The 22807-nt window shown below is 42.7% G+C and overlaps 1 protein-coding gene across 1 annotated transcript in view; it reads left to right on the forward strand.

Annotated features, from left to right (window-relative positions):
* Positions 1-4429: 4429 nt before the first annotated feature.
* The window catches only part of LOC105810645 (5-hydroxytryptamine receptor 5B), a 20815-nt gene continuing 2437 nt past the window's right edge, over positions 4430-22807 (forward strand). The window contains exon 1 of the mRNA XM_012644673.1: positions 4430-5206. Coding sequence (XP_012500127.1) covers positions 4430-5206 — 777 coding nt within the window. The remainder of the gene's footprint in view (positions 5207-22807) is intronic.

Below are 22807 nucleotides of genomic sequence, written 5' to 3' on the forward strand. Positions count from 1 at the left end.
AGCTGCATCGTCCCTAGATCAGCTGCATCGTCGTGCCCTGGATATTTGTTAGAAATGCAAACTCTCGGCCCCAAGTCCAGACATTACTTTGGGGGTGGGCCCAGAAATCCGTGTCTGAACAAGCTGTCTGGGTGACTCTGATGTCAGCTGAAGTTTGAGAACCAATAAATTAGACCATTCTGAGGAGATGTTCAAGCTGCAACACAGGGGTTTGTCTCGACCCCATCCTAACATCTGTAAACATTTCAAAAGAATCCAAACTCTTTGCATTTCCTCCTTGCTCTTTTACTGTTTCTTTTCTTCCACTTGGCTTCATGCTTAGAACTGTCTTCCCTGATATCATTAAACACCCTCCGCCTTTCTCCATCTTCAGCGTGCAGGTTCTTGGTTCTGTTCACATCTTTCCTCATTCATTCATTCATGCATGCAGGTTTACTGAGCCATGCCAGGCCCTGGGGCAGGGGATGGTGAGTGGGGTGCATGGCAGGGAAAGCTCAGAGAGGCCCAGTGCCCAGCCACGTCCTCAGGGAGCCTATCGTCTAGCAGTCCCTGTCCCAGCACTGGCTTCAGGGGCTGGCCAGCGCAGGACCACCAGCTAGGGCTGGGGCTGGGGCAGATGTAGAGATCAGAACCAGCTTCTCGAAAGGGCTAACCCTTGGTCTGAGACTTGATGAACAAATACTAGCTCCCCATGTTTCCCAAGTTGCAGGAGGGTGACAGAAAGGGCCCATGATGAATGCCTGCATGGCAGTGGGCTGTGTTACAGAAACACCTAGCTTGGGATTCAGCACTTTGACACTAAGTGGAAGCAAGCCTGCCCTCTGCCCAGGGGGAGAGGTTACCTCGTCCTTTAAGGTCGCTTGCTACAAGCACAACTCTGAGGAATGGCCTGAGCAACAAGAAGTCAGGGCCTTGCACTCTTGGCACACCCAACAAGAAGGTACAGGAGATGCGCAGGGCTCATGGTCCACCTCTCCCAACAATGCCTCATTCATTCATTCAACAAACTCATTCAAATGTATTGAGCCACCAACTATGTGCCTGGCACAGAACTAGATGCTAAGGATACTGCAGTGAACAAATTTCCTGCCCGAGAAGAGCTCACATTTTAGTGGGAAAGTCAGACAATGTAAAGGGAATTAAGTAATAATGTCACTTCTGTAAAGAGCTGTGAAAAGAAATAAGTACAGTGGTGGGACAGAGGACACCTTTAGACAGAGTGATGGATCCTAGGTCCCATGGTCAGGGAAGGCCAGTCTGTGATGGTTGTAGTGGAGCAGAGACCCAAATGGCATCGGTGAATGAGCCACACCTATCTGGGGGAAGAGCACCCTGGGCGGAGGGACAGCACACACAGAAGCCTGAGAAAGGAGCATGTTTGTCACGTTTAGGGAACCAGGAGGCCAATGTGGCTGGAGCAGTTGGCAGAGGGAGAGTAGTCAGAGAGGAAGGTAGAGAAACCCAGGAAGATTTGAAATTGAAACACAATATAGTTTTCCGAAAGGAAAAGCATGTGGACTTTTTACATAAAACTATTACATAAAAGAATTAAATGAAAATAATCAGATTGAATTCCCAGTCCAATGTATGGAGGTCAGCCTGGTGTTACGAACAAATAGGGAATGAGGGGTCAGAGAGCTGAGTGCCAGCTGACAGTCCCAAGGTGCTGGCAGATTCAGTTTCTGGTGAGGACCCTCCTCCTGGCTTGTGGGCAGAATCCTATGTCTTCACATGATAAGGAAAGAGAGAATAAGGTCTCTGGTGTCTCCTCCCATAAGGACACTAATCCTATTGAATCAGGGCCCCACACTTATGACCTCATTTAACCTTATCACCTTCTCATAGATCCTATCCCCAAATATAGTTGCATTGGGGATTAGGGCGTCAACACATGGATTTGAGGTGAGCACAATTCAGTCGACAGCAGCAAGTTAACAAATCTCTCTCCATTTCTTCATTTGCAACTGGGAATGATGCCTAAAAAGGTTGTGGGTAAGAGCAAGTGAAATAAAGTGTGTGAAAGTGTTTTGTTGTTATAAATATTTGAGAGATTAAAACAATGTAAAAGTATAATCTGTGTCAAAGAGCATAAGAGAACTGAATCTAAAGTTTAGACTGGAAGTTAAAAGGAGCAGGAACAGTCATCATTTATTGAACACTTAAGCCTGTGCTACTGGCTCTATCTGACTTTATAATGATCTCGTGACACGTATAATTATTCCCATTTTTAAGATAAGGAAAGTGAGTCTCAGAAAGCTTAAGTTGCTCAGACTCTCCCAACTGATAAACGGTACAATATATAAAGTATAACTATGAAGAGAATATATAATAACATGAAAAATGTTGAGAGAGCTACAAAATAAAAAATTGATTTTACACATAAAAAATGTATGTGGATAGGAACAAAGACTGGGAATAAAAACATGTCATGTATCTGGCTAGGGCAATATGAATGTTTTACATTTTTAATATTCTTTATGCTTGTTAAAATGTTCAATAAGATGGGGAAAATATTATTGTGAAGATATTTCAAAGGTTAGTCTTCATTTCCTTCTAAATAATTCTCCTCATCAGGTTAACTTTCTCAAACACTTCCAAAATCCAGCTTCCTCCGTGATCGAGTCCAAAGCCTGCTCCTTGACATTTCTTCACATCCTGCATCTCATCTCCCGCCAGCTTCCACCACGACCATTCGCACTGCGGCCGGCAGCCTGCTTTGAGGTCCGGCACTCCACTCATCTTGTCCAATACCTAAATTCCTTCCTTACTCTTCAGTATAATTTCAACCTCCTCTTCCTCGAGAAGCCTTTCCTCACCACAACTTCCCCCGGCTCTGTGATCCCTGAACAGTCCACCATCTCTGATATTTTTACCAACAGCTTGCGCCACTTGAGCCTGTAAGTCCAGGTATTAATATTTGCACTTTGACTCCTTGCATGTTGCTCTTTGTGTGCCACCAAGTCCGTGTAAGCAAGAAGTGGCGTGCACAGTGCTAAGAAAGTAGAAAGTGCCTGCTCGTGAATGCACGAGGACAGGAAAGTAAAGAAGGGCATTCTTGGAGTGTCTCTCCCTCCTGCAGGACAAGATTGTCCCCGGTGCCTGGGGTGCGACTTCTGGGAGAAGCTCTCCACCTGCGTCCATCTAGGTGGCCTTTCCAGAAAATCTTCCTTCTTGGGCGCTCACTCCGAGGGTGCAGGGCACGCCCCGCCTCATCTGAGCGCCCTTCTCAGCCTGCACCTGTTCGGAAGGGGCAGATTGGGCTCTGTGTTCTATCCCACGGCCAGGAACATAGGTAGCACAGCTTCAGATTGATTTCATTACGACTGAACTATTTTTTAAAAGCGTGAGAGACTGACAATGGGGGCTGTGGGTGGAGGGGTGGGGGATTTCACTTTTCGAATTGGTTTCTACCTTTGCCCAAGGGTCACTAAAAATAACTCCAGATTGGACCTGGATATGGTGAACTGGAAGACATATACTCAGGAACATTAGAAACGGGAAGAGAGGGACGGGGTGGAGCGTGCGGACGTGCTGGGACTGGGCATACGCTGTGGAGTTGGAGCCCGCGAAGGTGGTGGGAACCGTCCCTCTTCCACGCCTCTGCCCGCTCAGAAGCCGCGTCCTCTCTGCTCACAGCCAGCGAGTGAACTCCTCAAGGCTCCACCAAGCCCTCGCCGGGCGAACGTTGCAAGCTAAGCGGCAGGATGGGGCTGGGTTTAGGAGCTTTCTGTTTCATACATCCCAATACCTGGGTCTCCTATTTCAGGTACCGGTATAATCGCGATTCCAGGAAACCAGAACCCCTCGGCCGGAACAGGGCCGGACCCTCTGTTTCCCAGCGTCAAATCGTTCCATCGGGCGGATCGGAGGGAACCGCGGAGATGGCAGCAGCGGGATTCCCACGCGATTGCAAGCCTTTTCCAGACTACGCGGTTAGGCTTCTCTCCGCCTACCCGAGGCGGGGGACCAGCGGGGACAGCGTTGAGGGCCCGTCTCCCATTGGTGGCTTCTCCAGACCGCCCCCGCTTCTGCCCGCCCCAGGTGCCGCTGGGCTCCAGCAGCCTCCCAGCCCGCCCCTGAGCGCGGACACTCGGCTGCGCTCTGGGAGTCCCAGCCCTCTGACAGCTGGTCGCACCCAGGACCGCCAGGAGAGGTGGGAGGGACGGAGGGGCCAAGCGGAGCTGGACCGAGCTCCTCTACTCCTACTTCCCTTTTTTCCTCTGCTGGAAAAGAGGGTCCACAAGGGCTCCAGGCAGAAGCGCCAAAGGTGGGGGGCGGCCCAAAGGAGGGCCAGGGTAGGACGACCTGGACCCCTCTCCGCGCCTCCCTGGGCAAGCAGTACCCCTTCCCGCGCCCCACCCGCCCAGTCCGCGCCGAGCTCCTGGACGACTTGTGCGTCCCCTGCCGGAGAGCCCCAATCCAGTGCTCCATGGAAGCCGCCAACCTCTCGGTGGCCACTGCGAGCGTTGCCCTCGCCCGGGGACCTGAGATTTGCAGCAGCAGCCCACGCCCGGACGGGGTCGTCGGGTCGACCCCGGGTGGTGCTGTCCTGCCTGGCCGGGAGCCGCCCTTCTCTGTCTTCACGGTGCTGGTGGTGACACTGCTGGTGATGCTGATCGCGGCCACTTTCCTGTGGAACCTGCTGGTTCTGGTCACCATCCTGCGCGTCCGCGCCTTCCATCGCGTGCCGCACAACTTGGTGGCCTCGACGGCCGTGTCGGACGTGCTGGTGGCAGCGCTGGTCATGCCATTGAGCCTGGTGAGCGAGCTATCAGCTGGGCGACGTTGGCGGCTGGGCCGCAGCCTGTGCCACGTGTGGATCTCCTTCGACGTGCTGTGCTGCACGGCCAGCATCTGGAACGTGGCGGCCATCGCCCTGGACCGCTACTGGACCATCACGCGGCACCTGCACTACAGGCTGCGCACCCGCCGCCGTGCCTCGGCGCTCATGATCGCGCTCACCTGGGCGCTGTCGGCGCTCATCGCCCTCGCGCCGCTGCTCTTCGGCTGGGGAGAGGCGTACGACCCCCGGCTCCAGCGCTGCCAAGTGAGCCAGGAACCTTCCTACGCCGTCTTCTCCACCTGCGGTGCCTTCTACCTGCCGCTCGGCGTGGTGCTGTTTGTCTACTGGAAGATATACAAGGCGGCCAAGCTTCGCTTCGGCCGCCGCCAGAGGGCTGTGCAGCCGTTGCCAGCCACCATGCAGGTGAGGGCCTGGCTGCGGAATGGGGCGTCTAGCGAGGAGGGCGCTGTGGGAGGAGGAAGCTTGGAGAAAGAGAGCGGGGCGGCAGCTGGCACACTTGGGGCGCGCGAAAAGGTTGACCGCCAGTGCACCTGGAGCGCAGGAGGAGTTTGCAGCCTTTTCTCCTGAAAGGCACTGCTGGGGTGTTCACCACCTGCACACTAGGGCTGGAGCCGGAGCTGACACCACCTCACCATGAGGCTGGAGAGGCTTGCAGGTGCAGCTTCTCTCGGTAGTGGTGAAGGCACGTCTTATTAGGTGCTCTCTCTCTTGCTTTTCCCTTGGTGTGCTTGTGTCCATGTGAGTCCTCGAGGGACCAACTTCCTGGTCCCAACTAGGCCTTGAGGGACGTCTGTGGGCTGGGATTCATTTTGTAGAAATTCCTGTGGCCATTCACCCCTTATTTTCTGTCTCCACCAGACCCCCGTCCATCCTGTGCAGTCCAGAAACTATTCCCCAGCATTATCAGCCAGCTGCCTGCCAAGAGGGTGAGGGGATGTGAAGATAAAATAATCCAAGTCTCACTGTCTTTTCATTATCCCAACCGCAGCATTATCCTCTAGGGATTTAGGAGAGAGACAGAATCATGGGTTCAAATCCAAGCTTGGGAAATGAGGAAAGTTGCTTAATTTCTGTGGGCCTCGTTTTCTCATCTTTAAACAATGTTAATTCCTACTTCATAGGGCCGTTGGTGAGGATTACATGAGATGAAGAAGGTAAAGCACCTAGCACAGTGCCTGGCACACGGCGGGTGGCAGAGCTGGCGGGAGAAAGGAGGAGAGCAACAGGGCATTGCCTGCGAGCTGTAAGGGGTGGAGATGCAACGAGCTGAAGGAAACTGCAATGGGCAGATCTTCTCTCACCACAGTTATCATTCTGCCTGGACCTTCCCGCCTTTTGGCCAGGGCCTAGTAGGTGCTCAGCAACCTCCTCAGCCTAGAAATCCTGTCTCTTTTGAGGGTCTCAGGTATGTCAAGTAACAAGCTCCCAGTCCTAGAGAGTAAGAAAATTTATTGTTCCCTTCCAAATAGACTATATGGATGAGGGAAGGGGGTGCATAAGGGAGGAAGAAGAGATACCACAAATTTTTTGTTGTCAGTTTTGTTTTAATTTTAGAAAATTAACTCAGACACTTAGGCTACCAAATACATGTGCTTTAAAAAGTAGGCTTTTTTTTCTTTTTCATTAACTGGCAGAGGCATTTTGTAGCATAAAATAGGAATGTCAAGATTATAATTGGAAAGTGTTGGTAGTAGAGATTTATTCTGAACTAATGATGGTCTTTGAAAGGTCCCTTGGAAATGCCTGGGGTGATTATAGCTTTTCTGTCTGATTACTGAGGTAGGGCTGACTTTTAATACCTACATCAATCTAGTGTGCACCCAGAGAAATCACTGCAAAATGGATGCCGGAAAGGCTTGCCAAGCCTGATTTTAGTGTTTATTTTTGACAGCCCCCTCTCAGGCAGGTGACATCAGGAAGAGGTGACCGGATGGGAGGCTGGCCAATCCAGGGTGGCTATTGGTGGGTTGAAAGAGCTCTGGGAGACAGGGTCAGTGTTGGGATTTAGCCACTTGCAGGCAGAAGGACCTGGAGCAAGCCCTTTCCCACTTTGGGCCTCAATTTCCCTAACACACATCTAAGTCATGTCTGAGAGGCTTGAATCACAAATGCTGAGATTGTAGATGGGATAGTGTTCAAAAGTGTCCTGCTTCTTTGGGCTCCAGCAAGCCCTCACTCAAAATCCTGGGTAATGTTCCTGAGTCAGCATTAGTAAGCCTTCTGGCCACAAGACACCCAAACAGACATTTAAAATATGCCAGCACTATCACTCTACTCTGACTCCATCTGCATTTTCTACACTCCAAGGGAATTGAGTTGAGTGTAGTTCCTGCAAAGTGTCTGTACTGAGTTCTGTGGGGGATAGGAGCCATTATGAGGCTGGAAGACCTCCGTCGATGAGACTGTGTACAACCTCCATCTTTCTCAGAATTCTGTGTCTAGGGTCCCAACACTAAATTATTATCAGAAAGGAACAGCTCTTGCCCAGTGAGATTAATCCTTTGGAGAAAAACACAGTTTTTGAAAGTAGAGAAGGAAAAAGATGCTTACTGAGTGAATTCTTTCTTCCAGGCACTGTTTTTGATGCTTTACATTAGCCTCCTATTTTATCCTCACAATTCAGCAAAGTTGGCATTTACAGTCTCTATTAGTCAGGATAAGCTAAGGGATGCTGCAGTAACATGTAACTCCAGACCAGTAAACTTCTGTTTATTTTACTCTCACCTAAAGTTAAATGGGGGTCTGGCAGACCACCTTCACAGCTGTCCTCCAGACAGTCACTCATGGATTTAGGCCACTTGTCATTTTTTAGTTATTCTGTCTTGAATATGTGGCTTCCAAAGTTGCTGTGGAAGGAGAAGAGATATATGGCGATACACCATCTTTTAACTGCCTTGCCTGGGAGTAGACACATGTCACTTCTGTTCACAGCCCATTAGCCAGCCACTGGCTGTGAATTTGAGGGGAGAATATGGCTATTTGTTGAGCACTGTCTTTGCCAGAAAGCCCTCATTTTGCAGATGAGAAAACTAAGGCACCACAAAGATAGTTTACCCCAAATCACACAGTTATCTAGTAGAGAAACTGAAATTTGTACCAGATCTAAACTTTTTGTTACTTTTTTGTTACTTGTTCATTACTCCATGCTGTCTCCAGGGACTTGACTTCTGAGGGCTGTCCCTCTGCTCATGGGTGTCTCTCCTTCAGAGAAATGATGAATGAGGCAGTCATAGCCCAGTCCAGGTGGGTCCCAGGGAGCGGGATCTCAAAACTACTCATACGAACTCTCCTTTCCAAGAGAGCTGAACACAGTTGAGCACAGAGGCCCTGCCAACCTTTCTCAGGGGAGAGGTTCAATTTCTGTCCTGGCATCCTTTCTTTCAACCTCATATACTGAGATACTGAGCACCACATATACATTATAATCTTTCCCCACCCTAAAGCAAACCCTGTGGGTTATGATTGCTTCCTACTTCCCTGTACCATTTATTGGTTAGAAAAGAAGAAAGCAAAGTCATTAGAGATGATATCTTTGGCTTTGAAAATGTGACATCAAATTTCTTTTTCTCTGGACTTGCTTATTTGATTTCTGTGTACAGTTGACGCTAAAGCCTACTTATCCATCAGGCACAGCAGGCACACTAGCTAGAGCCACAACTCTTTTAGGGACCATTGGAAATGTTTTAATTTTAATTTATTTTAAAATGAGGAAAAATGAATATAATAAATATATAATAATTTAGCCTTCATTATATTAGTCTTTGTATTAATATAATTTTAAATATTTTTTAATGGAGGAAGGAGATCAAGGAGGCAAAGATGTCTAGGATTTGAGAAAGTTATAATATAGGCTTGATTGATATCTTTCATTCTTTCTCAATCAATAAAAGTATATGAGGAGATAATGTGCACAGCGCTTAAGAGCATGGGATTTGGAAACGAGGAGACCTTAGTTTCAATTTTTTTGTGCCACTTATCAGCACTTTAGCCAAGTGACTTAATCTAAGTCTGCATTTCCCCATATGTAAAATGAAAATATTACCATCTGTCTCATAATATTCTTGTGAAGAGTAAATAAAATAATAATGTAGGTGGAGTACCTAAAAGAGTAAACCATAAATGATAGCTGCTGTGTTAGTTTTGTTATTATTTTTCTGTTAGTCTTATAAATAATAATAAAATTGTTTTATTTCTCTTATTGCTATTCCTTACTATCATAGGTGTATTAGTTATTTATTGCCTGTGTAGCAAATTACCCCAAAGCTTAATGGCTTAAAGGAACACACATGTATTAATGCACAGTTTCTGTGGGTCAGGCATTGGGAATGGCTTAGCTGGGTAGTTCTGGAATAAGGTCACTTGTGGTTGTAGTTAAGAGGTTATATGGGGCCGCAGTCATTCGAAGGCTTGACGGGGGCTGGAGACTTGCTTCCAAGATGGTGCACTTACTTGCCTTTTGACAGGAGGCTTCAGTTCCTTGCCAAGAGGACATCGCCATAGGACTGCTCGAGTGTCATCACAACATGGCAGCTGGCTTTCCCAGAGCAAGCCATCCTAGAGAGTGAAGCAAGGAAGAAAGTGCAATGCATTTTGTGACCTAGTCTTGGAAGTCACATATGATCACTTCTACATTCTGTTTATTAGAAGTGAGTCACTAAGTCCAATGCACACTCGAGCAAAGAGGAATTAGGCTCTACCTTTGAGAAAAGAGTCAGTTAACTTTTTTTTTTTTTTTGAGACAAAGTCTCACTGTGTTGCCCGGGCTAGAGTTCCATGGCGTCAGCCTAGCTCACAGCAACCTCAAACTCCTGGGCTCAAGCAATCCTTCTGCCTCAGCCTCCCGAGTAGCTGGGACTACAGGCATGAGCCACCACGCCAGGCTAATTTTTTCTATATATTTTTAGTTGTCTGATTAATTTCTTTCTATTTTTAGTAGAGACGGTGTCTCGCTCTTGCTCAGGCTGGTTTTGAACTCCTGAGCTCGAACAATCAGCCCGCCTCAGCCTCCCAGAGAGCTAGGATTACAGGCGTGAGCCACTGCGCCCGGCCTCAGTTAACTTTTGAACCTGTTAAACACAGTGTTCAAAATTACTTGATTGAGTTACTGACCTCCTATGTATCAGGCAATATGGTAGCCTTTGAGGTTTTAAAGAATGAATAAGCTAGTTCCTGCTTTCAAGGGATTAATTTTAGTAGACCACAATTATAGAATTACAAATGCAATAAAGTCTTATAGGTGCTCTGCTAGAAGTCTGTTCAGAGTACATTGGGCCTGAAAGATTGAATAGTGTATGAGAAAGCACTTTGCAAACTGTAAGGGGCAAAATAAATGTGTAGTATTGAGCTATAGGGTTTATGTCAACTGGAGCTTGGTTTTAGATAATGTTGTACTGTAAAAATTTGACTCTCTAAGCCAGTCCTCTATGCTGACATTTTGTTCAAATAATGATCTGCTGCCATAAAGTTTATGTTATAGGCTCTGAATGACCCAGTGTCTGTACAGAGCCCTTCATGCTTATGTATGTATTTATTTATTTTAAATTGACAAATAATAGTTGTATATATTTATGGGGTAAAATGTGACATTTTGTAATATATGCATACACATTGTGGAATGATTATATCAAGTTAATGAATATATCCATCACCTCACATATTTCATTTTTTTATAGTGACATTTAATATCTATTATTTTAGCAATTTTAAAATATACAATACATTATTATTAACTATGGTCATCTTTCTGTGCAATAGCTCTTGAAAACATATTCCTCCTGTCTAATTATAACTTTATACCATGTGGTTGACAAATCTCCCCATTCCGCCGCCCTCGGCCTCTGGTAACCATCATTCTATTCTCTATTTCTATCAGCTTGACTGTTTTAGATTCCCCATATGAGTTAGATAATGCAGGATTTATCTTTCCGTGCCTGGCTTATTTCACTTAGCCTACTGTCCTCTAGGTTCAACCATGTCATAAATAACAGGATTCCCTCCTTTTTTAAGCTGAATAGTATTCCATTGTGTGTATATACCAAATTTTGTTTATTCTTTCATCTGTTGATGGACACTTAGGTTGATTCCATATCTTGGCTATTGTGAACAATGCTACAATGAACATAGGAGTGCAGATATCTCTTCAACATACTGATTTCAATTCCTTTGGATATATACCCAAAAGTAGGATTGCTGGATCATATGGTACTTCTATTTTTTTAGTTTTTTGAGAACCCTTCATGCTGTTCTCCATAGTGGCTGTGCTAATTTACAGTCCCACCCAACAGTGTGCAAAGGTTCCCTTTTCTCCAGATCCTCACCAACACCTCTCTTTCACCTTTTTGATAATCACCATTCTAACAGATGTGACATATCTCACTGTGACTTTAATTTGCATTTCCCTGATGCATAGAGATGTTGAACATTTGTTTCATAAACCTGTTGGCCATATGTATGTCTTCTTTTGAGAAATGTCTATTCAAGTGCTTTATTCATTTTTAATCAAGTTATTTGTTTTCTTGCTATTGAGTTTTTTGAGTTCCTTATATATTTTGAATATTAACCCCATATCAGATATGTAGTTTCCAAATATTTTCTTTCATTCCATGGGTTGTTTCTTTATGCTAATTGTTTCCTTTGCTGTGCAGAAGCTTTTTAGTTTAATGCAATCCCATTTATCTATTTTTGCTTTTGTTGCCTGTGCTTTCGAAATTATATCCAAAAAAATCATTGCCCAAACCAATGATAAGAAGCTTTTCCCCTATGTTTTCTTCTAGTAGTCTTATAGCTTCAAGTCTTACATTTAAGTAACTAGTTTATTTTGAGTTGGTTTTTGCATGTGGTGTGAAATAAGAGTCTAATTTCATTCTTCTGTATGTGAGTATCCAGTTCATCATTTATTGAAAAGACTGTCCTTTTCCCATTGTGTGTTTTTGGCACCTTTATCAAAGATCAATTGACCACAGATACATGGGTTTATTTCTGGGCCCTCTATCCTTTTCTATTGGTCAAAGTGTCTGTTTTTATGCCAGTACCATGCTGTTTTGATTACTATAGCTTGGTAGTATATTTTGAAATCAGTGTGATGCCTCCAGCTTTGTTCTTTTTGCTCAAGATTGATTTAACTATTTGGGGTCTTTTGTGGTTCCATATGAACTTTAGGATTGTTTTTTCTAGTTCTGTGAAAAATGTCATTAAAATTTTGACAGGGATTGTATTGTATCTATAGATCACTTTGGGTATTATGGACATTTTAACAATATTAATTTTTCCAATCCATGAACAGGGAATGTCTTTTTATTTATTTGTATACTCTTTAATTTCTTTCATTAATGTTTTATAGTTTCTTTTTTATCCTTTTTTTTTTTTTTTTTTTTGAGGTGGCATTTTGCTATGTTTCCCAGGTTGGTCTTGAACTCCTGGCCTCAAGCAATCCTCCCGCCTTGGCTTCCCAAAATTCTAGGATTATAGTACAGGTGTGAGCCACTGCACCCCACCTATTTTATAGCTTTCAGTGTACAAGTCTTTCACTTTCTTGGTTAAATTTATTCCTAAGTATTTTACTTTTTATGCTATTGAAATGAGATTGTTTTCTTTTTTGGATAGGTCATTGTTAGTGTGTAGAAACACTACTGATTTTTGTAGGATGATTTTTTTATCCTGCAACTTTACTGAATTTATCAGTTCTAGCAGTGTTTTGGTGGAGTCTTCAGGGTTTTTTATTGATAAGATCAAATCATTGGCAAACAAAGACCATTTTATTTCTTCCTTTCTTATCTGGATGCCTTTTTTTCTTTTTCTCTTTTTTTTTTCCTTTTTTTCCCCCCCCTAATTGCTCTGGCTAGGACTTCCAGTATTATGTTAGAAAGAAATGGTAAGACTTGGTAAGAAAGTCTTGGTAAGAAATGGTAAGCATCCTCGTCTTGTTCCTGATATTAGAGGAAAAGCTTTCAACTTTTCACCATTAAAGTATGATGTTAGCTGTGGGCTTGGTATATGTGGTCTTTACTGTGTTGAGGTACATTACTTGTACGCCTAATTTATTGAGAGTTTTTATCATGAAAGGATGTTAAATTTTGCCAAATGCTTTTTTGGCATCTATTGAGATGATTGCATGGTTTTTGTCCTTCATTCGGTTAATTATATATGATGAATCCTTGCATCCCAGGGATAAATTCCACTTGATCATGGTGAATGTTCCTTTTAATGTGCTGTCGAATTTGGTTTGCTAGTATTTTGTTGAGGATTTTTGCATCTGTGTTCCTCAGGGATACTGGCCTGTAACTTTCTTTTCTTGGAGGGTCCTTGTCTAAGCCTTTTATGTTTTTGTTGCTTTTCCAATGCTTACTTGTCATCTGGACCACCCCAAAGACTAAGCAGTTGGTGGGTTTACAGATGAGAGCTGGGGGTTTGGCCTTAGCTCATATATGGGAAGAGGGTGGCAGAAAACCACCACCTTTGTTCTGATTCTGTCTATTAAAAAACTATGAGGCTGTGCACAGTGGCTCATGCCTGTAACCCTAGCACTCTGGGAAGCCGAGGTGGGAGGATTGCTTGAGCTCAGGAGTTCGAGACCAGCCTGAGCAAGAGAGAGACCCTGTCTTTACCTAAAATAGAAAAAATTAGCCGCGTCTTGGCATACACCTATAGTCCCTGCTACTTGGGAGGCAGAAGCAGAAGGATCGCCTAATCCCAGGAGTTTGAGGTTGCTGTGAGCTACGATGATGCCACTGCACTCCACCTGGGGCAACAGCGAGACTCTGTCTCAAAAAAACCAAAAACCAAAAAAAACCTATTGGCTCAAACACATTCCCATGCCACACTATAAGCTTTTAACTCTAGAAATTAAATGTTATGACTCAAATTCTATCAGTGACAACAAAACATCTGGCTTATGGTTTGATTCTTTTAAGATTGTTACCTAATTGAGAATTTCCAAAAATATTATATTTGGGTATACCAAGGAGTATTGCCTCCACACCTTCAGAAGTATGCCTGGCTTCCCTCTCTATAAACTTCTTCCTTGTTCTCCTTACGTCATTACGTTCATCCTGTCCCTTTACCTCTATTTTCATTTCTCTTTTCTCTCTTATTGTATCATTACAGAAGAGGAGAGGTGGGAGAAGAGGAACAAAAGGGTTGTAACAAGTATAGCATAGGGACCGTGTGTCTCCACATATAACCTTGCAATAAACTACTTCTTATATCCATGAAGTTTTTGGAGAAGATTAGGTTTCTCAGTGGAAGAATGGGACCCAAACTCGGTGGTTCTTAACTTTTTGGTAGGTCATGGAATGCCTTGAAAATTAAAGAAAGCTTTGAATTTACTGCCCAGAAAGGTAGGTAGCTGCTAGCTCACTCAGTCTGCATGCAGTGCTTCCTGAAGCCCTTCCCTGCAACCCTTCTTAGCAGGGTGATTCTCAGCTTCTTCTCCACTGGCTGGAACCCATAATGGGTGGTAAGTAGGACTCCCTGAGGCAGAGGTGATCCTTAGTCCTGGAGCCATGGCCTCCTAGGGGGCACATCAGAACACTGAGGCTGGATGGTGCATGTACAAAAGACAAAACCTCCCCCTCTCTCCATTGCATCCTACCCTTGTACCAAGAATCAGCATCAACTGGTAAGGGAGGATTTTAGATCAGATGATATCAGAACTGAAAACACAACTGTACTTAACCTTAATTAACACCCTTGATTACATTTTCCCATCCTCAGCATTATCCCCAGTGGGTCCTTAGCCATGTCAGGGTGACTAAACACCGAACTGAAAAAAAAAATCCATGTTTTCCAAATATAAGAATTATAGCAATTATGCCTTATGTTATGATCATACCCAAAAGCTTAGCACAATGCTATACACAATGCTCTGTTGTGTGTACATGATTACACTGAAGGGAAAGTTTATTTTTTTCAGGCCTAGCAGTGCTCTGCTTTTGTTTTTTATAAGAAAACTTCCTTAAGTTATTTGCTTGGTTTCTTTTGCACAAGAGAAGCAGCTGAGAAAGTTTCCTATCCTGGATTGTCAAGCTAGACAGCTTCTGTTTAATTGGGGGCTTTTTTTGGTTAGTTATCTCTTTAAAGTGCCTTGGAGAAATAAGACTTTTAGCTTGATTATCTCATTCAACCTTGGGCAGAGAGAATAAGCCTCAGGTGTTCTGAGCCTTGATCTGTAAACTCTGGTTAGAAACAGAGCATTCCAGTTACAATCCAGATTGCCTTCAGCCTTAATTGGGAAGTTCTCAGTGTCCTCTCCACAGACATTGCAGGATTTGATTAGCCTCTAGGATGAGTGCGGTTGCCTGACACAGCTTTGTAAAGAGTCCTGCCGTAGGCGAGGTCTGACTCTTGTTGTCACAGAGCAAGGGAGGTTCCACAAATGATTAGGAACCATTCTCCTTTCTGTTTTTTTTTTTTCTGATTTCTTATTATTAAGATGTTCATCTGACAACATTAGAGGATTAGAAATATTTGTAGGTTCTTTCTGTGGCAGCCAGAGTTGTTTTAGAGGAGAGGGAAGGGATAGGGACATGAAGCTGCCATTTACTGAGGTGCTACTCTGCACTACTGTCCCCTTATATTCCTCACAGTAAGCCTGTGGTATAAACAAGGTTCTTCCTGGTTGGAGATGCAGAAATGGATACTCGGAATTGTAGCCAATCCCCAACCTGCTCTGAGCCTTGGCGTCTGTGTTCCTTTCTTACACAGTTGCTGTTATAGCGGAGTGTGATGGTGTGTGGAGCCCCCTAGCCAAGTGCTAGACATATGTCAACTACTGTGAAGGGCCTGAGATAGCACCCTCTTTGCAAGCTATTATAAGTCATCAGTCTGCCACAGATTACTGGATGCTGCCACAAGACAAGGGACTCAGTTACACAGTGTGAGTTTTAAGTTTCCCTTTCCCTCAAAGTCCCACAGGAGGGATATGAGTGTCCCTATGGATTTGCATCATAGCAGAGAAATTCCCAGATTAGGAAAACCAAATCTCTTTTGTCTAGTGTTGGACAGTAAACAAACCTGCACTCTGCTCTTATTTTATTTATATTATGGTATTATTATTTCTTATTTTATTATAAAAGAACCCCGAATGTTTTATAACAGGTTGCAAGCCAGACTGCCCTCTTTGCCACTGGGAGACACTATCTGTGTCTTCCAAGGCTGTTTGCTACACAAACATCCTGGAAGAGCTAGTTTAAAACAAAGGCTGTCAGTATCTTTGCTAGCAAAAAGTGCAGGAATGCAAGGGATTTGCAAAAGAATTGTCTCCCCCAAACGTTTCTTCATTCAATAAATATTTGAGTGTTTACTATATGACCTGCATTATACTAGGTGCTGGGGATTCTTTAGTGGACAGGACACTCAAGGTCCCTACCCTTCTAGAGAGTTGGTCGTGACACAATATTCTGAATGACAACTTAGAATCATGCCCTGATGTCAGAGTACTTATGGGAATAAAGAGACAGAATATTTGAACTTGAGACTTGATGGGAAACTCCAGTACATAGTCCCTATACACACAGGAGATGATCAGTACATGTCTGAGCATTGGCTATTTGGCAGATTTGGTCCTTAATTAATTTTGAATGGAAAAAGCCCCAGGCTCTATGGAGACATTTAGGTAAACTTAGCACGTAGGTCACGTCTCGGCATGGCAGAAAGGAACCACGGAGACCGGGCAGGCACCTTGATTCTGCCTTTCCCTGCTCATGTGGCCTCAGTCATAGCATTCAATACCCTCCAACCTCTCCTCGCACAGCAGGACTGGAAGGTGCCAGGTGCTACTGGCTGTGTGGATTCAACAATTCATACTCTTGCCTTCCAGATGAGCGGATTCTAAACCCAGGGTCCAAGGCCTCTGGAGCATGATTCGTCACAGACAGGTGTGCAGAGGGGTCCACGGGCTAAGGAGAGACAAGATCAAAGAGGAAAGAGGGAGACTCCGGGATGCCCCCAGAGCTGGGTGCTAGAGGCCCTTGAAATTGCCCAGGGAGCCGTAGATGCCCATTCTGCAGGCACCCTGAACATATATCCTTGAAATAGGTTCCACGGGAACCCATTCAGGTCAGTGACCTTTACTTAAGGATGCAGAATTACATGCAGGGGTTAGGAGTGTGGACTCTGGTTCAAGTTACCCGAGTTTGACTTACGGCTCTAACGATAAGTAACTGTGTGATTTTGGACAAAAGTATTTAACCTCTGAGTGTTTTCTCAACTGTGAAATGGGGAAAATAGTAATAATCCCGTAAGGGTTTGTTGAGAGGTTAAAGTCATCCCTTGCTGGTATTTAGCACAGTGTGGGTTTCATTGCAGCTTCTCAGGAGCGGTGCTGTTGCTCTCTGTATCTTTTGGTTTCCCAGTAGATGTTACATATTGAACCGAAAAAGCAAAACAAGTCAATCTCCTAGTGAACCAAAATCATCCACGATTGGCTCATTTTCTTTGAGGCTGTTTCTGGAAAGATTCCATTGCTTAACAGCAACACTCTGCACTGGCTATACCAGGCTCAGGCTGCAAAGCTGTGAACATGGGGCTTCTAGTAAACAGACGTCTGGTTGCAACGCAGGTGGGCCCTACTCAGTGTTTTCAATGAACCTGTTTTAATCAGTAGACTTTCCTTTTCTGTTTCTCTTCCCCTAGGATCTCTTTGAACTGAACTTACTCCATCCATTTCTTTACTTCAATAGCTCAATGAGGATTTGGAATTTCATTACACAATGGAGGAACTCAAGTGCCTGGGAGGTCATTCAGGTCAGCAGAGAAATGGCTGGAAAAGTGGCCATTAATTAGCTTAGTGGGAGGAAAGCAACAAAATCACCTTCCACTTCCTCTCATGCTCTGATGATAGTTTCGTCTCCCAACAAGAGACTGCTAAATATTCATGGGGTGATTTCAGAATGCCACATCTTCTCTCTCAGACGTCCTTTGGTGACTTGATGGTGCTCTATTAGGTGCTCAATTGCACACAATTGGTCGACATTATCTCTTCCGAAGGGGAAAGGTGACATGCAGTTCCAACCGCCTGTCTCCTTAAAGAGGGGCTTAGGGTGGGTGCGGTGGCTCACGCCTGTAATCCTAGCACACTGGGAGGCCGAGGCGGGCGGATTGCTTGAGCCCAGGAGTTGGAGACCAGCCTGAGCAAGAGCGAGATCCTGTCTCTACTAAAAAAATAGAAAGAAATTAGTTGGACAACTAAAAATATATATAAATTAGCCGGGCATGGTGGTGCATGCCTGTAGTCTCAGCTACTTGGGAGGCTGAAGCAGGAGGATCTCTTGAGCCCAGGAGTTTGAGGTTGCTGTGAGCTAGGATGATGCCATGGCACTCACTGTAGCCCTGGCAACAAAGTGAGACTCTGTCTCAAAAAAAAAAAGGTGGGCTTAGTTTTGTGAGAAACCACCAGTCTTCCAAAGTGGCTGTATCATTTTCCATTTCCAGCAGCAATAAATGAGAGTCCCTGTTGTTCCAAATCCTCACCAGTATTTGGTGTTGTCAGTGTTCCAGATTTTGGCCGTTCTAATAGGTGCGTAGCGGTATCTCATTGTTGGTTTGCATGTTCGTGATGATGTGTGCTGTGGATCATCTGTGCATAAGCTGTATACCACCTGTATATCTTCTTTCGTGAGATGTCTGTTAAGGTTTTTGATCCATTTTTAAAACACACTGTTAATGTTCTTATTGTTGAGTTTTAAAAGTTCTTTGTGTATTTTGGGTAATAGTCCTTTATGTCAGCGGTCCCCAACCTTTTTGGCACCAGGTACCGTTTTCATGGAAGACAATTTTTCCACAGACTGGGGAGGGGCCGGATGGTTTTGGGGTGATTCAAGCACATTACATTTATTGTACACTTTATTTCTATTATTATTACATTGTAATATATTATGAAATAATTATATAACTCACCATAGATTGGGGACCCCTGCTTTATCTGACATTTCTTTTGCAAATATTTTCTCACAGACTGTGTGTGGCTTGTTTCAATCCTCTTGTCAGTATCTTTTGCAGAGCAGAATTTATTTTTTAAATGAAGTTTAGCCTGTCAGTTATTTATTTAATGGATTGTGCCTTTAGTGTTGCATCTAAAAAGTCATCATCAAACCCAAGGTCATCTAAATTTTTTCCTATGTTATCTTTTAGGAGTCTCATGGTTTTGCATTTTACATTTAGCCCATGATCCATTTTCAGTTAATTTTTTGTCAAGGGTCCGGGTTTAGATTTATTTTTCTTTTCCTATAAATGTCTAGTTGTGTCAGCCTGGGCAATATAGCAAGACCCTGTCTCTAAAAAAAAAAAATTAGCCGGGTATAGTGGCACACACCTGTAATCCCAACTACTCAGGAGACTGAGGCAGAAGGATCCCTTGAACCCAGGAGTTTGAGGTTGCAGTGAGCTGTGATGGGGCCACTGCAGTCTATCCTGGGTAACAGAGTGAGACCCTGTCTCTTGGGGAAAAAAAAGTAATTTCAGCACCATTTGTTGGGAAGATTATCTTTTCACTATTATATTGCCTTTGCTCTTTTGTTAAAGATCAGTTGACTACATTTATGCGGGTCTTATTCCTGGTTCTCTATTCTGTTCCATTCACCTATTTGTCTATTCTTTCACCAATGCCAGTCTTACTTGCTGTAGCTTTACAACGTGTCTTCAAGTGAAGTAGTGTTAATCTCCCAACATTTTCTCATCCTTCAATATTATGTTGGCTTTTCTGGGTCTTTTGCTTTTCCATATAAAACTTTAGAATCTATTTGTCAATATCCACAAAAATAACATACTAGGGTTTTGATGGGGATTGCACTGAATCTATAGATCAAGTTGGCGTCTTGACACTATTGAGTCTTTCTATCCACAAATACGGAATATCTCTCCATATATTTCTTATTTGATTTCTTCATTAGAGTCTTGCAGTTTTCCTCATAGAGATCTTGTACTTATTTTGTTAGATTTATATCTAAGAATTTCATTTTTTCAGATGCTAATGTAAATGGTATTGTTTTTAATTTCAAATTCCACTTGCTCATTGTTGGTATATATGAAAGCGTTTGACATTTTGGTATCCTGTTGGTACCATTTTGGTATCCTGTTGGTACCATTTTGGTATCCTGTAACTCTGTTATAATCACTTACTAGTTCCAAGAGGTTTTCAGTATGTTTCTTTTTTTTTTTAGTCATTGATTCTTTCAGATTTTCTACATAGATGGATAATGTCATATGTGAAAAAAGGCAGTTTTATTTCTTCCTTCCCAATCCGTATCCCTTTGATTTCCTTTTCTTGTCTTATTGCATTAGTTAGGACTTTGCATATGATGCTGAAAAGCAGTGGTGAGGGGGGGACATCCTTGCCTTGTTCCTAACCTTAGTGGGAAAGCTTTGATTTTTCTCATGATTTAGTATGATGTTAGCTATAGGTTTTTTGTAGATATTCCTTTACCAAGTTGAGGAAGTTCCTATCTATTCCTAGTTTACTTAGAGTTTTCATCATGAATGGGTTTATGCATAGGTCTTGGATTTGGTCAAAGGCTTTTTCTGCATCTATTAATATGAGCATCTAATTTGTCTTCTTTAGCTATTGATGTGATAGATTACATTAATTGATTTTTGAATGTTGAACCAGCTTTGAATACCTGGGATAAATTCCACTTGGTTGTGGTATATATTAATAATTCATTTCTATACATTGTTGGATTTCATTTCCTAATATTTGTTAAGGATTTTTGTATCCATGTTCAAAAAAGATATTGATGTTTAGTTTTGTTGTAATGGCTTTGTCTGGTTTTGGTACAAGATACTGATGGCCTCATAGAATGTGTTAGGAAGTATTCCCTCTGCTTCTATTTTCTGAAAGAGTTTATAAATTGAAGAGAATTGGTATAATTTCTTTCTTAAATGTTTGATAGAATTTTCCAGTGAACCCATCTGGGCCTGGTGCTGTTTCGAAAGCTTACTAATTATTAATTCATTGTCTTTAATGGATACAGGTCTATTTAGATTGTCTATTTCTTCTTGTGTGAGTTTTGTCAGCTTGTGTCTTTCTAAAGATTGGTCCATTTCATCTAGGTTATCAAATTTGTGGTTATTCATAGTATTCCTTTATTGTCCTTTCAATGTCCATGAGATCTATAGTGTTGTCCCCTTTCATTTCTGATATTAGTAATTTGGTAATGTTTTTCTTAGTTAGCCTGGCTAGAGGCTTATTGATTTGGTTATCTTGTCAAAGACCCAGCTTTTGGTTTCACTGATTTTTCTCTATTGATTTCCTGTTTTCAATCATTGATTTCTGATCTAATTTTTATTTATTTTTTTCTACTTACTTTGAATTTAATTTGTTCTTTCCATCAGTTTCCTAAGGTGGAAGCTTAATGATTTTAGATCTGTTTTTCTAACATAGGCATTTGATGCTATTAAGTTTTCCTCTACGCACTGTTTTTACAGCCTCACACAAATTTTGATAAGTTTTGTTTTTATTTTCATTTAGTTACAAATATTTTAAAATTTCCTTGAGGTTTTGTCTTTGACGCATGTGTTATTTGGGAGTGTACTGTATTATCTCCAAGTATTTGGGGGATTTTCCATCTGTCTTTGTGATTGATTTCTAATTTAATTCCATTGTGGTCTGAGGACATTATATGATTTCTCTTCTTTGGATTTGTTAAAAGTGTGTTTTATGGTTCAGAATGTGGTCTTTCTTGGTGACTATTCCAGGAGAACTTGAGAAGAATGTGTAATCAACTGTTGTAAGATGTATTGTTTATAGATGTCAATTATATTCTCTTGATTGATGGTGCTGTTGAGTTCAGCTATGTCCTTACTGATTTCCTACCTGCTGGATTTGTCCATTTATGATAGAGAGGTGTTGAAGTCTCCAACTGTAATAGTGGAGTCATCTATTCTGCTTGCAATTCTTAAGTTTTTGCCTCACATATTTTGATGCTCTGCTGTTAAGCACATACAAATTAAGGATTGCTATGTCTTCTTGGAGTATTGACTTCTTTATCATTGTGTAATATTCCTCTCTATCTCTGATAACTTCCCTTGTTTTGAAGTTTGCTATGTCTGAAATTAATATTGCTAACACTACTTCTTTTGATTAGTGTTAGTATGGTATATCTTTTTCCATCCCTTAACCTTTAATCTATCTGTGTCTTTATATTTAATGTGGGTTTCTCACAGACAACATATAGTTTCATCTTGTTCTTTGACCCACTCTGGCAATCTCTGTGATTTAATTGGTGCATTTAGACATTGACGTTCAGAGCAATTATTGACATAGATTAATATCTACCATATTTTTTACTGTTTTCTATTTGTTGCCCTTTTTCTTTGTTCCTATTTTTGTCTTGCACTCTTTTTATGCCTTTTGTAGTTTTAATTGAGAGTATTATATTTCATTTTCTCTCCTTTCTTAGCACATCAGTTATACTTGTTTACTTTTCTTAGTGGTTGCCCTTGAATTTGCAATATATATTTATAACTAATCCAGGTCTACTTTTAAATAACACTATACTGCTTCATGCGCAGTACAAGTACCTTATAATAATAAATCACAAAATGATTCTAATTCCTGTCTCTTATTTCTTGTATCATTGCTGTCATTCACTTCACTTAAACATAAGCATACATAAGTTTGTGTGTGTGTGTGTGTGTGTGTGTGTGTGTGTGTGTGTGTGTGTGTGTGTGTATCTCCAAATATATTATTGGACAGGGCCTTGCTGTAATGCCCAGGCTGGAGTGCAGTGGTGTGATCATAGCTCACTGCAAACTCGAGCTCCTGGGTTCAGTCAATCCTCTTGCCTCAGCCTCCAGAATAGCTAGGATTACAGGCATGTACCACCATGCCCGGCTAATTTTTTTTTTATTTTTTGTAGAGATAGGATCTTTCTATGTTGTCCAGGCTGCTCTCAAACTCCTGGCTTCAAGCAATTTCCTGCCTTGGCCTCACAAAGTGCTGGGATTACAGGCATGAGCCATTGCTCCCAGCCCTATTGCTATTATTTTTTGAACTTATTTGTAAAATCA

Source organism: Propithecus coquereli, unplaced genomic scaffold, assembly GCF_000956105.1.
Source record: "Propithecus coquereli isolate 6110/MARCELLA unplaced genomic scaffold, Pcoq_1.0 Scaffold217, whole genome shotgun sequence".
In the NCBI taxonomy this organism is placed as follows: domain Eukaryota; kingdom Metazoa; phylum Chordata; class Mammalia; order Primates; family Indriidae; genus Propithecus; species Propithecus coquereli.